Source organism: Ornithorhynchus anatinus, chromosome 4 (assembly GCF_004115215.2).
Source record: "Ornithorhynchus anatinus isolate Pmale09 chromosome 4, mOrnAna1.pri.v4, whole genome shotgun sequence".
Classification (NCBI taxonomy): Eukaryota; Metazoa; Chordata; class Mammalia; order Monotremata; family Ornithorhynchidae; genus Ornithorhynchus; species Ornithorhynchus anatinus.
The window spans coordinates 88,991,109-89,006,404 of record NC_041731.1 but is presented as its reverse complement, the minus strand read 5'-3'; the positions used below and the strand labels follow the sequence as shown (position 1 = coordinate 89,006,404).

General features: G+C 45.9%; 1 protein-coding gene across 4 annotated transcripts in view; it reads left to right on the top strand.

Annotated features, from left to right (window-relative positions):
- The window catches only part of SLC35A3 (solute carrier family 35 member A3), a 48,327-nt gene that overhangs the window by 8,690 nt on the left and 24,341 nt on the right, over positions 1-15,296 (top strand). For 3 of the 4 annotated variants that reach the window (XR_003758915.2, XM_029063478.2, XM_029063480.2), the window contains exon 2: positions 14,290-14,494. Coding sequence is in view for 3 of the 4 variants with exons in the window: in XM_029063478.2 (XP_028919311.1) it covers positions 14,290-14,494 (205 nt within the window). In the remaining variant the exon portion in view is untranslated. Of the gene's footprint in view, positions 1-10,981; positions 11,125-14,289; positions 14,495-15,296 lie in introns of those variants that run through there. The other variant, XM_029063479.2, reaches the window with a different exon arrangement.

Sequence of the window (15,296 nt, the reverse complement as noted above, 5' to 3'; positions counted from 1 at the left end):
ACCTTGTATCTACCCCAGTGCTTAAAACAGTGCTTGGCACATGGTAAGCGCTTAATAAATACCATCATTACTAGAGAAGCAGGGTGGCTCAGTGGAAAAAACCCAGGCTTGGGAGTCAGAGTTCGTGGGTTCTAATCCCGCCTCTGCCACTTGTCAGCTGTGCGACTTTGGGCAAGTCGCTTAACTTCTCTGTGACTCAGTTACCTCATCTATAAAATGGGGATTAAGACTGTGAGCCCCACGTGGGACAACCTGATTACCCTGTATCAACCCCAGCACTTAGAACAGTGCTTGGTACATCATTATTATTATTATTCTCCTCACTGTGCCTCGTTCTCGCCTGTCCCACTGTCGATCCCAGGCCCACATCCAACCACTGACCTGGACTCCCCTCCCTTCTCACCTCCACCAGACTAACTCTCTTCCCCCCTTCAAAGACCTACTGAGAGCTCACCTCCTCCAAGAGGCCTTCCCAGACTGAGCCCCTTTTCCTCTGCTTCTCCTCCCCTCCCCATTGCCCTACTCCCTCCCTCTGCTCTACCCCCTTCCCCTCCCCACAGCAGTTGTGCATATTTGTATATATTACTCTATTAATGATGTGTATATATCTTTGATTCTATTTATCTATTTTGATGGTATTCATGCCTAACTGCTTGTTTTGTTGTTGCTGTCTCCCCCTTTTTGACTGTGAGCCCATTGTTGGGCAGGGATGGTCTCCGTTGCCAAATTGTACATTCCAAGAGCTTAGTACAGTGCTCTGCACAAAGTAAGCACTCAATAAATACAATCGAATGAATGAATGAATGAATTCTCTGTATCTCAGTTACTTCATCTATAAAATGGGGATTAAGACTGTCAGCCCCATGTGGACAACCTGACTACCTTCTATCCCCCCAGTGCTTAGAACAGTGCTTGGCACATAGTAAGTGCTTAACAAATGCCATCATTATTATTAGTAGTAGTACAGGGCTCTGCCCACAGTAAAAAATAAATAGTAAATAAATAATAAGTAAATAATAAATAATAATAAATCCTCAGTAAATAGGATCGAACGAATGAAAAGACCCAATTCCTTCCCAGGGATCCCAGAGTTGTAAAGTAACAATGTTCTTTTCTCAGTTTGCGTAGCATTTTTGGTTAGCCAGGGACTTTGTTTGCTCTCACTATACTGAGCATGACTGCTCCTGACCCAAAAGGTAAGAGGCAGTTTGGCCTTGGCTCACTTGCCTCATCAATTACTTTTCAGTAATTAGATTGAAAGTCGATCACCACCAGACTTTGCCCATCTGCCTAAGGAGCACTTACCGCAAAAAACACAATTATCATCAGCATAGAAAATCAGATCTGCTGAAGATCCCAGTAGAAGACTGGGACATGCTGGGCATTTATTTATTTTTTTTAAAGAAAGAATGCCATCGTGATACTGTTCAGCTTTTAGTCCATAAAAGTTCATCTTAAAATATGAAAGTTAATATTTTTGCCTCTTTTTAAAAGCTGAATCTGTCTCAGTTGGTAAGGGAAAATATTTAAGCCACAAAAATAAACTGCCAGCTCAAAAGAACATATTCAGTATGGGCAGTGCTGGAACTCCTATGTGTCTGTGGAATGTTTCCATGTGCAAACAGATACCTGACACTTTGCAGAGGAACAGGATTGGGAAACAAAGAGAAGTTGTTCAGTATACCGTGTACTTGGAAACTTTATTAAAGAGGGAGAATGGCTGCTTTTCTGCAACTGGTGAGGAGGATTGGTAAGCATTTCCTGTAAGGTGTTTTTTTTTTCCCCTCCCAGGATCAAGTCAAAGATTGAAGAAATTTATAATGGTCAATCTCCATTGCCGAGGCTATGGAAACTTGGTTATTCTGACCAGGAATCCTTACTGGTTTCATCTATGGATTTAGAGTTTTGACGACTGGATACTTCTGAAGTACTTAGATTGAAAGTTTAAGTGTACTGAGTTAAACTATGACCTTCTCTTGCTACTTTTTTTTTTGAAGTACATTATATTAGACTAAAAGAGAGAGTTGTGGAATAGATCTGGGAAAGAAGGAAAGGATCTAGCTTTAAGAGACCTAAAGTTTGGAGTCATGGAAGAGGGGCAGAAAACTGTGCTCGATACCACCATTCCTGTATGTATTTCTCATTGATTTATTAGAAAATATTTTGTAGTTTATTTGTGCTGAATTAATGTGGATTAATCTGTGATAGAGTGAATGCTGATCTAGATTTTATGTTAATATAGTCATATGTACTTAGATTACTTTATCTCTATAACTCAAATCTTATCCTCGATGGGCTATATAATTGGAATTGAAAACTCTTTTTTATTTTTTAAGTGGAAGTGACATTGCCTGTGATAATGGTACTTGTTAAGTACTTCTATGTGCTAAATCAATCAATGATATTTATTAAGTGCTTACTGTGTGCATACTAAGTGCTTGGGAGAGTACAATATAACAGACACACTCCCTGTTCACAATGAAACAGGTCCTCTATGAAATGCTGGGGTAGATAAAAAGATAATCAATTTTGACACAGTTCCCGTCCACATGGGGAACACAGTCTAAGTGTGGTAGAACAATATTGCAATAGTTAATTTAAACTCTCTTCTTTTTTATGTATCCTTCTATGGTCAGCCAGTCAGTCAATCTTATTTATCGAGCGCTTAATGTGTGCAGAACACTGCACACTAAGCACTTGGGAGAGTACAGTACAACAGCAAACAGACACATTCCCTGCCCCCAGTGAGCTTGCAGTCTAGATCTTCTACGGTCTTGAGCAGGGGTGGTAGAGCAGTCCACCTTTGCTGAAGATAATATAATGACTCGTAATCCTGGCTCTGCCACATGTCAGCTGTGTGACTTTGGGCAAGTCACTTCACTTCTCTGTGCCTCAGTTACCTCATCTGTAAAATGGGGATTAAGACTGTGAGCCCCACGTGGGACAACCTGATTACCTTGTATCCTCCCCAGCGCTTAGAACATAGTATGTGTTTTGCACATAGTAAGCACTTAAATGCCATCATCATTATTATTATTATTATTTCTAGCAGCCCTGACCTTGGCACAAATGATGGTGCACATCAGAGAGAAGCACCAATTATGACATTAATGGAGGGGCAAGGCAGGGGCACACAGAGATCAGCGCTTAGAACAGTGCCTGGCACCTAGTAAGCACTTAACCAATTCCATCATCATTATTAATATTGTAGTCATTTTTGCCATGAGAAGCATGGTCACTACTCTATTATAGCCAGCCCTCCTTTGTGATAGAGTGGGAGGTGTGGAATGAATGAATGAACAGCTCTACCTGGAGGCAAATGTCCCCCCCGCCCCCCCGTTCCCTCCCCACTGATGCTCTTTTGAAATTAATTCCAGAAGATGTATGTGTGTCCATAAGTGGCCACCTGTAGGGGTGGTGGGGACCAGCTCCCCTACAGTTTTTTTACCTTAACTTCCCAACTCACTCCGACAAAACCTGAGAGCCTCTAGACAGGGCCGGAAAACCTTCCCCGTTCCCCCATCCGTCTTCCACCCTTGCACTTAGAATGAAACTTGGCACCTCTGTGTGAACTCAGTTCTAGAGGAAAATGTGGGAGGGTTCTAAGAAAGTTCTTGTTGCTACCGTTAGAGAAGCAGTTGTGGTCAAGTGGATGGAGCACGGGCCTGGGAGTCAGAAAACCTGGTTTCTAATCCTGGCTCTGCCACTTGTCTGCTGTGTGGCCTCCGGGCAAGTCAGTTTACTTCTCTGTTCCTGTTACCTCATGAAGCAGTGTGGCTTAGTGGAAAAGGCACAGGTTTGGTTGGGAGTCAGAGGTTGTGGGTTCTAACAATAATAATAATAATAATAATAATGAGGGTATTTGTTAACCGCTTACTATGTGCGTAGCACTGTTCTAATCCTGGCTTTGCCACTTGTCAACTGTGTGGCTTTGGGCAAGTTACTTCCCTTCTGTGTGCCTCAGTTACCTCATCTGTCAAATGGGGATTAAGAGTGTGAGCCCCACGTGGAACTTGGACTGTGTCCAACTTGATGATTTTGTGTCTACCCCAGTGCTTAGTACAGTGCCTGGCACATAGCAAGTGCGAAACAAATATCATTTTTAAAAAATTAAAGAAGGCATGCAGTGACCCTCTCTGGAGCACCAAAAGGAGAATAGAGCTCTGTGGCCTTGACTTCAAAATACATAGTCCCTGAGATTGAGGTTTAAAAAGTTGAAGGGTAAACTACATAGTATATACTAGACTTTACCTTTCCTGGCTGTGCAATTTTTTTATTAGCAACATATTGTGAAAGATTTGAGGAAAAAAATGGTTTCATTATAACAACAATGAGAACAGAGGTGTTTGTCAAGCACTTATGATAATAATTAAAATGCTTATGGTACTTAAGTGCTTAATATGTGCCAAGCACTGTACTAAATGCTGGGGTGGATAAAGGTAATCAGGTTGGACAGAGTCCCTGTCCCACATGGGGCTCACACTCATTAGGTAAGCAGCGTGGCTCAGTGGAAAGAGCACGGGCTTTGGAGTCAGAGGTCATGGGTTCGAATCCCAGCTCAGCCACTTGTCAGCTGTGTGACTGTGGGCAAGTCACTTAACTTCTCGGTGCCTCAGTTACCTCATCTGTAAAATGGGGATTAAGACTGTGAGCCCCACGTGGGACAACCTGATTCCCCTGTGTCTACCCCAGCGCTTAGAACAGTGCTCGGCACATAGTAAGCACTTAACAAATACCAACATTATTATTCCCATTTACAGATGAGGTGATTGAGGCACAGAGAAGTTAAGTGACTTGCCTAAGGTCACACAGCAGACATAGTGGAGCAGGAATTTGAACTCAGGTTCTTCTGACTCCCTGGCCTGTGCTGTATCCATTAAGCCATGCTTCTCTAATTGCAGCAAGAAGAGCTTTCCTATAACACTCCCACATTTTCCACTCCAGCTCTGATTTCTCTCCCTCTCTGAAGTCTCGCATCTCCTCCTGCCTTCAAGACATCTCTACTTGGATGTCCTCCCATCACCTCAAACTTAACATGTCCAAAACAGAGCTCTTTAACTCCTCCCCCCACAAACTCTGTTCTCCTGCTGACTGTAGACGGCACCACCATCCTTCCTGTGTCACAAGCCCGTATCCTTGGCATTATCCTCAACTCCTCTCTGTCATTCAACCCACATATTCAATCCATCACTAAATCGTGTCAGTCCCACCTTCACGGCATGGCTAAAATCCGCCCTTTCCTCTCCACCCAAACTGCTACTATGGTAATATAATCACTCATCCTATTCCACCTCCTTACTGAGCTCCCAGCCTCCTGTCCCTCTCTCCTCCAGTCCACACTGCTGCCCGGATCATTTTTCTACAAAAACGTTCCTGACGTCACCCTGCTCCTCAACAAACTCCAATGGTTGCTCATTCACCTCTGCATCGAACAAAAACTCCTCACCATCGGCTTTAAAGCACTTCTTCACCTTGACCCCTCCTACCTCTCCTCGCTGCTTTCCTTCTACAACCCAGCCGAGATATTTCGTTCCTCTGGTGCTAACCTTCTCACTGGGCCTCGTTCTCACCTGTCTCACCACCGACCTCTAGCCCACATCCTGCCTCTGGCCCGAAGCACCCTTCCTCCTCAAATCCTCCAGGCAATTACTCTCCATCCCTTCAAAGCCTTATTGAAGGCACATCTCTTCCAAGAGGCCTTCCCAGATTGTCTCACTTTTCCTCATCTCCCACTCCCTTCTACGTCGCCCTGACTTGTTCCCTTTGCTCTTCCCCCTCACCCAGCTCCACGGCACTTAAGTACAGATCTGTAATTTTATTTATTTGTATTGATGTCTGCCTCCCCCACTCTAGACTGTAAACCCATTGTGGGCATGGAATGTGACTGTTTATTGCTGTACTGTACTCCCAAACCCTTAGTAGTTTAATTTATAAGTGTATCTCACTCTCGGCATTCCTGCCTCCAATCTCTCACTCGCATTGCTTCCCCAGCCTGGAAATACCTTCTATTCCTACAAATCTACCAGAAAGGCAGTTCTCCCACTCTTGAAAGTCCTCCTAAAAGTTCATTTCCCTAGGGGGAGGACACTTCCCTGATTAATTCTCATTTAAACCAATCAAATTAATCCCACTTGCATATTTCATTTTTACGCCCAGCCCCAATGTTTATTTTATTTGTATAATTACTTTCCCAGCTCTTTTTTTATCTTGGAGTACTTCTTGGCCTATCCATGTTCTTCCTCTTGCTCCCGTAATTTATAAATCATTTCGTGTCTGCCTGACCAACCCATTAGATTATGACCTGCTAGAGGGCAGCAATCATGGGTCTTGCTCTTGCTGGATTTTCCCAAATGCTTAGTATAGGGTTTTGCATGAGATGGAGGATCAGATCTTGGCTTCCCCCTGATCCCAGCCCTCCAGAGGACGAATTAAAACCTCTCTAGGACCGGACTTTTCTCTCCTGGGATCGATAATCAAATAATAAAGGAACTAGTAGTCAAGAAATATGCCAAAGGTTAATTTTAGGAAGATCTGCTATGAAGAGCCTGGAAAAAAATCATGAAATGCACTGATGTAACTATTGCCACAAAAATACAAATTTTTTTTTTTTAATTAGATGGTATATTTGTTAAGCACTCATGTGCCAGGCACTGTATTAAACATAGGGGTAGATACAAGATAATCAGTCTGTGTCCCACATGGGGCTCACAGTCTTAATCCCCATTTTCCAGATGAAGTAACTGAGGCACCGAGAAGTGAAGAGACTTGCCCAAGGTCACACAGCAGATACAATAGAAAAGTTGTGAACCTAGAATTAGAAACCGGGTCCTGCAGACTCGTCTCTCCTTACATCCCTTAAATTCCAGTTGTTAAAAACCACTGCCCAGAAGGGGCGAGAAATGCCACTCTTTTTCTCAATACTTTGAGGATAGAAGATCTATCGGAATTGTCTATGTCTTTCGTCCTAATCCCACCCATTTAGGAGGCTATTGAAGAGAGAAAAGGTGGAGTTTGTTCTTCTGTTCAAGGTCAGGCACTGTTTTGATTCTGCTGAGCAGAATCATAGCTGCCGAATAGGGAGCGTCCCCATAAGTGGATTGTCCCCCACAGTTTTACAGTGGTAACCAAAAGCCTACTCATAAGTAGCAATTTGGTAACTGCATTGTCTGTGCACTAGTGTCATTTAATATATTTTTTTCTGTGCTATAGTCACACTTCAAGATGTTCTGCACCAGTAATCGAGACATGCATATTTATCACGATCCCCCAAAAGTGCTTTTGCTCATTTGTGCAGGGCTTTGTTGGAAACTCTATCATGCACCTCCTACAGTCCTTCTCACCTACCAGATTACAATCTACAACAGAGAGGAATCCCTTTATAGAGGTAACATGAGTGGTAATACTTGATTAGCACTAAATCAAACAAATCATTCTGTGTTGGCTGAATATAGGTTCCTACTTCTACATACAAATTCATTCATTCATTCAGTCGTATTTATTGAGCGCTTACTGTGTGCAGAGCACTGTACCAAGTCCTTGGAAAGTACAATTCAGCAACAGATGGAGACACTCCCTGCCCACAAGGGGATCAATTACTCTCCCTCACCTTCAAAGCCTTATCAAAGGCACATCTCCTCCAAAAGGCAGACTAAGCCCACCTTTCCTCTTTTCCTACTCCCTTCTGTGTCCCCCTGACTTGCTCCCTTTATTCATCACCGCTCCCAGCTCCACAGCACTTAGGCAGATATCCATAATTTATTTATTTACATTAACATCTGTCTCCCCGTCTAGACTGTAAACTCGTTGTGGGCAGAGAGTGGATCTGTTTATTATTATTTTGTACCCTCCAAAGTGCTTAGTTCACTGCTCTGCACACAGTAAGCGCTCAATAAATGCGATTGATTGAAGGGTCTGGAGGCGGAGCATGGAGTGGTGGATAGAGCAGGGGCCTGGGAGTCAGAAGATCATGGGTTCTAATCCTGTCTCTGCCACTTGTCTGCCATGTGACCTTGGGTAAGTCACTTCACTTGTCTGGGCCTCAGTTACCTCATCTTTAAAATGAGGATTGAGACCATAAGCCCCATGTGGGACATGGACTGTGCCCACCCTGATTTGCTTGTATGTATCCACCCTAGTGTTTACTACAGTGCCTGGCACATAGTATTGTACTTTCCAAGGGCTTAGTATAGTGCTCTGCACAAGTAAGCACTCAGTCAATACGATTGAATGAATGAATAGTAAACAGTTAACAAATGCCAGAATAATAATAGTATGTTGTCTGTTGCGCCTCAGCATGTGCAGGGAATGAGGGGCTCTACTGTAGTTCACTGATTACCTTGTACCTCATTATTATTACTATTATTACAGTATAGAGATAATGGTATTTGTTAAGCACTTATGATGTGCCAAGCACTGTTCTAAACACTGGGGTAAGTACAAGGTTATCAGGTTGTCCCACGTGAGGGGAGGGGGTCACAGTTTTCATCCCCATTTTACAGATGAGATAACTGAGGCCCAGAGAAGTGAAGTGATTTGCCCAAGGTCACACAGCAGACGAGTGGCAGAGCTGGGATTAGAACCCACGACCTCCTGACTCCCAAACCCCTGCTCTTTCCACTAAGCCACGCGGCTAAACCCACTGTGGGGAGGGACTCTCTCTTTATTGCTGTATTGTACTTTCCGAGCGCTTAGTAATACTAATAATGATGGCATTTGTTAAGCGCTTACTATGTGCAAAGCACTGTTCTAAGCGCTGGAGAAGATACAAGGTGACCAGGTTATCCCACGTGGGGCTCACAGTCTTAATGCCCTTTTTACAGATTAGGTAACTGAGGCAAAGAGAAGTTAAGTGACTTGCCCAAAGCCACACAGCTGACGAATGGCAGAGTCAGGATTTGAACCCATGACCTCTGACTCCCCAGCCCGTGCACTTTCCACTGAGCCAAGCTGCATCTCTGTGCAGCTGAATTGTACATTCCAAGCGCTTAGTGCAGCTGAATTCTACTTTCCAAGCACTTAGGAGAGCTGAACTGTAATAAATGATAATGGTGGTATTTGTTAAGCACTTACTACGTGCCAACCACTGTTCTAAGCACTGAGGTAGATACAAGTTAATCAGGTTGTCCCCCGTGGGACTCACAATCCTAATGCCCATTTTACAGATGAGGTAACTGGGGCACAGAGAAGTGACTCACCCAAGGTCACACAGCTGACCCGTGGCAGAGGTGGGATTAGAACCCACGACCTCTGACTCCCAAGCCCCTGCTCTTTCCACTAAGCCATGCCGCTAGGCCCACTATGGGCAGGGACTGTCTCTCTTTATTGCTGTATTGTGGGACTGTCTCTCTTTAATGGTGTATTGTACTTTCCAAGCACTTTGTACAGCTGAATTGTACTTTCTAAGCGCTTTGTGTAGCTGAATTGAACTTTCCAAGTGCTTCGTACAGCTGATTTGTACTTCTCAAGCGCTTAGAGCTGAAATATCCTTTCCAAGCCCTTCGTACAGGTGTATTGTCCTTTCCAAGCGCTTCGTACAGTTGTACTGTCCTTTCCAAGAGCTTAATACAGCTGTATTGTCCTTTCCAAGTGCTTCGTACAGCTGTACTGTCCTTTCCAAGCGTTTCGTACAGTTGTACTGTCCTTTCCAAGCGCTTAATACTGGCGTACTGTCCTTTCCAAGTGCTTCGTACAGGTGTATTGTCCTTTCCAAGCGCTTAATACAGGTGAACTGTCCTTTCCAAGCACTTTGTACAGTTGTACTGTCCTTTCCAAGTGCTTCGTAGAGGTGTATTGTCCTTTCCAAACACTTAATACAGGTGTACTGTCCTTTCCAAGCGCTTAATACAGCTGTATTGTCCTTTCCAAGCGCTTAATACAGGTGTATTGTCCTTTCCAAAGGCTTTGTACAGTTGTACTGTCCTTTCCAGGCACTTAATACAGCTGTATTGTCCTTTCCAAGCGCTTAATACAGATGTATTGTCCTTTCCAAGCACTTCATACAGGTGTATTGTGCTTTCCCAGTGCTTCGTACAGTTGTACTGTCCTTTCTGAGCGCTTAATTCAGGTGTATTGTCCTTTCCAAGTGCTTTGTACAGTTGTATTGTCCTTTCCAAGCGCTTCATGCAGGTGTATTGTCCTTTCCAAGCGCTTTGTACAGTTGTACTGTCTTTTCCAAGCGCTTAATACAGGTGTATTGTCCTTTGCAAGCGCTTAATACAGCTGTGTTGTCCTTTCCAAGTGCTTAATACAGCTGTGTTGTCCTTTCCAAGTGCTTAATACAGGTGGATTGTCCTTTCCAAGCGCTTAATTCAGGTGGATTGTCCTTTCCAAGCGCTTAATTCAGGTGTATTGTCCTTTCCAAGTGCTTCGTACAGTTGTACTGTCCTTTCCAAGCGCTTCATACAGGTGTATTGTCCTTTCCAAGCGCATCGTACAGTTGTACTGTCCTTTCCAAGCGCTTAATACTGGCATACTGTCCTTTCCAGCGCTTCATACAGGTGTATTGTCCTTTCCAAGCGCTTTGTACAGGTATATTGTGTACTGTCCTTTCCAAGCGCTTCACACAGGTGTACTGTCCTTTCCAAGCGCTTCCTACAGGTGTATTGTCCTTTCCAAGCGCTTCATACAGCTGTACTGTCCTTTCCAAGCGCTTCGTACAGTTGTACTGTCCTTTCCAAGCGCTTCCATCCAGGTGGATTGTCCTTTCCGAGCGCTTCGGGCGGCTGTAGCGTCCTCGGCCAGCGCTGAGCAGAAAGGCTCCGCCGCCAGTTGGGCGGTCGCTCCATTGGAGCGAAAGAGGGCCTGAGGGGGAAGGGGGGGGGCGGGAGGGGGAGGCCGGGCGCATGCGCGCGGGCGCATTTCCCGGCACCCTTCGCGGTGGGCGGAAGTCAAGAGTGGAGGCGGAGGGGGGCGGGGGGAGGGGCGGGCGGCCACCTGGGGAGGGGGAGGGGGAAGGGGGAAGGGGGGCGGGGCCCCACCCGCCCTCACCGCCGCCTCCTCCTCCCGCTCGTCCTCCGGCTTGCTCGTCCTCCTGCCGCCCCACACGGCGGCCCCGGGCCCAAGGGGACACGCGGGGCGGCTGCAGGACCGGACCGGGAAGGGAAAACCGCAGCTGGAAAAGCCGAGGTGAGGCGAAGGGTGGGACACTCCCCCCCCCCCCCCCCCCCCCCGCCATCTGCACACACTCCAGCCGCAATCCCAAACGCCGCTCATCATGACGATGAGATGTGTTAAGCGCTTCCTCGGGGCCAAGCACTGTTCGAAGCGCTGGGGGAGAGAATAATGAGGAGGATGGGATGTCTTCAACGCTTGCTAGGGGCCAAGCACGGTCCTAAGCGCAGGGAGAGAGAATACTCACCATGGTATGTGTTAAGGGCTTACTAGGTGCTAAGCGCTGGGGGAGATAATAAGGAGGATGGGATGTGTTAAGCGCTTACTAGGGGCCAGGCACTGTTCGAAGCACAGGGGGAGATAATAAGAAGGATGGGATGTCTTAAGCGCTTACTAGGTGCCAAGCACTGTCCTAAGCGCAGGGAGAGATAATACTCACCATGGTATGTGTTAAGGGCTTACTAGGTGCTAAAGCGCTGGGGGAGATAATAAGGAGGATGGGATGTGTTAAGCGCTTACTAGGTGCCAGGCACTGTTCTAAGCACAGGGGGAGATAATAAGAAGGATGGGATGTCTTAAGCGCTTACTAGGTGCCAAGCACTGTCCTAAGCGCAGGGAGAGATAATACTTACGATGGTATGTGTTAAGTGCATACTATGTGCCAGGCACTGTTCTAAGCGCTGGGGGAGATAATTATGAGAATGGGATGTGTTAAGCGCTTATTAGGTGCCAGGCACTGTTCTAAGCGCGGGGGGAGATAATAAGAAGGATGGGATGTCTTAAGCGCTTACTAGGTGCCAAGCACTGTCCTAAGCGCAGGGAGAGATAATACTCACGATGGTATGTGTTAAGTGCATACTATGTGCCAGGCACTGTCCTAAGCGCTGGGGGAGATAATAATGAGAATGGGATGTGTTAAGCGCTTATTAGGTGCCAGGCACTGTTCTAAGCGCGGGGGGAGATAATAAGAAGGATGGTATGTCTTAAGCGCTTACTAGGTGCCAAGCACTGTCCTAAGCGCAGGGAGAGATAATACTCACGATGGTATGTGTTAAGTGCATACTATGTGCCAGGCACTGTTCTAAGCGCTGGGGGAGATAATAAGGAGAATGGGATGTGTTAAGCGCTTATTAGGTGCCAGGCACTGTTCTAAGCGCGGGGGGAGATAATAATGAGGAGGATGGGATGTGTTAAGCGCTTACTAGGTGCCAGGCACTGTTCTAAGCGCGGGGGGAGATAATAAGAAGGATGGGATGTCTTAAGCGCTTACTAGGTACCAAGCACTGTTTTAAGCGCGGGGGGGGTGGGGGAGATAAGAAGGATGGTAGGTGTTAAGCGCTTACTAGGTGCCAAGCACTGTTCTAAGCGCGAGGGGAGGTAATAAGCGCTTACTAGGTGCCAGGCACTGTTCTAAGCGCAGGGAGAGATAATAATAACGATGGTATATGTTAAGTGCATACTATGTGCCAGGCATTCCTAATTCCCCCGATTAGACTGTAAGCCCGTCAAACGGCAGGGACTGTCTCTATCTGTTGCCGACTTGTTCATCCCAAGCGCTTAGTACAGTGCTCTGCACATAGTAAGCGCTCAATAAATACTATTGAATGAATGAATGAATGCATTGTTCTAAGCGCTGGGGGAGATAATAATAAGGATAAATTGTGTTAAGCTCTTAATGTGTGCCAGACACTGTTCTAAGCGCTGGGGAAGATGATAATCAGGATAGTATGTGTTAAGCTCATACTATGTGCCAGGCACTGTTCTAAGCGCTGGGAGAGATAACATAATAATGAGGGTGGTATTTGTTAAGCACTTACTATGTGGCAGGCACTGTTCTAAGCTTTGGGGGAGATGATAAGTAATAATAAGGATGGTTTTTGTTAAGCGCTTCCTGTGGGTCAAGCACTGTTCTAAGCGCTGGGGGAGATAATAAATAATAATGATGGTATTTGTTAAGCACTTGCTATGTGCCGAACACAGTTCTAAGTACTGGGGAGATGATAATAATAACGATGGTATTTGTTGAGCACACTTTGTGCTGGGCACTGTTCTAAGTGCTGGAGAAGATAATAAGGGTGATATTTGTTAAGCGCTTACTATGGGCCAAGCACTGTTCTAAGCGCTGGGGGGATACAAGGTGACCAGGTGTCCCACTTGGGGCTCACAGTCTTAATGACCTTTTTCCTGATTAGGTGACTGAGGCACAGAGAAGTGAAGTGACTTGCCCAAAGTCACACAGCTGACAAGTGGCGGAGCCAGAATTAGAACCCATGACCTCTGACTCCCAAGCCCAGGCGCTTTCCACCGAGCCATGCTGCTTCTCACTGTTAGGGGCAAGAGGGGTAGATGAGGTGGAGAGGGGACTCAAATCTTGTGCCCCAGTGTGTGTGGGGGTGTTATGGGGTGGGGAAGCCCCCTTCCTTCAGTCAGTCATTCATTCATTGGGAAGCAGGGTGGCTCAGTGGAAGGAGCCTGGGCTTGGGAGTCAGAGGTCGTGGATTCTAATCCCCGCTCCACCACTTATCAACTGTGTGACTTTGGACAAGTCACTTCACTTCTCTGGACCTCAGTTCCCTCATCTGTAAAAATGGGGATTAAAAAATATGAGCCCCTCGTGGGACAATCCGGTTACCCTGTAGCTACCCCAGCACTTAGAACAGTGCTCATCACATAGTAAGCTCTTAACAAAGACCATCATTATGTATTATTTTTCTCTGTGCCTCAGTTCCCTCATCTGTAAAATGTGGATGAAGACTGAGAGCCCCACATGGTTCAACCTGATGACCCTGTATCTCCCCCAGCACTTAGAACAGTGCTTGGCACGTAGTAAGCGCTTAACAAATACCATTATTATTATTATTAATTATTACTTGACTTCTCTGGGCCTCAGTTACCCATCTGTAAAATGGGGATTAAAAGTGTGAGCCCCACATATTTCCTGAGGCTTACTGTGTGCAGAGCCTTATGCTAAGTGCTTGGAAAGTACAATACGGCAATAAAGAGAGACAATCCCTGCCCACCACGGCTCAACCCTTCTTGCTGGTCGACCTGGGTACGGCTGCTCCCCGGAGGGAAGGCGCTTGGAGGTGGCAGCCTCGTTAATGTGGCTTTTAGCCAGTTTACCTCTGGTAAAACTCGTTTCTTTTAATCCACCTGGGGTTGTTTTTTTTCTTTCCCTAGGAAAGTGAAAGGAAAGCAATGTCTTCCCACTTGAAGTATCTTTCCTTGGGAATCCTGGTCTTCCAGACCACCAGTTTGGTTCTAACTATGCGCTACTCTCGGACATTAAAAGAGGATGGACCTCGGTATTTATCTTCTACTGCAGTAGTGGTTGCAGAGCTCTTGAAGATCATGGCGTGCATTTTGTTAGTCTACAGAGACAGCAGTAAGTACGGGCTTGGGAGTCAGAGGTCATGGGTTCAAATCCCGGCTCGGCCGCTTGTCAGCTGTGTGACTTTGGGCAAGTCATTTCACTTCTCTGGGCCTCAGTTACCTCATCTGGAAAATGGGGATTAAGACTGTGAGGCCCATGTGGGACAACCTGGTCACCTGGTATCCTCTCCAGCGCTTAGAACAGTGCTTCGCACATAGTAAGCGCTTAACAAATACCATTATTATTATTATCGGGTTTTGAGTTCAGGCCGTGCTGAGCTTGTTGCCGTGGAAGTCTGCCGGATCGCTCAGTCAGTCTTTTAAACCTTTGAGCCTACAGTATGGTCTAGTGGGTAGAGCACGGGACTGGGCCTCAGAAGGACCTGGGTTCTAATCTTGGCTCTGCCACTGGTCTGCTGTGGGATCCTGGGCAAGTCCATTATTGGGCAGGGATTGTCTCTCTCTATTGCCGAATTGTACATTCATTCATTCATTCATTCATTCAGTAGTATTTACTGAGCGCTTACTGTGTGCAGAGCACTGTACAATGTATAATTCGGAGTGTACAATTTGGCAAGAGACAGAGACAATCCCTGCCCAGTGATGGGCTCACAGTCTAATCGGGGGAGACAGACGGACAAAACAAGACAACATAATCGCGATAAAGAGAATCATTCCAAGCCCTTAGTATAGTACTCTGCAGATAGTAAGCGCTCAATAAATATTATTGAATGAATATTGAATGACTTCTCTGTCCCTCAGTTACCTCAACTGTCAAAGGGGGTTAAGAGTGTGAGCCCCATATGGGACAGGGG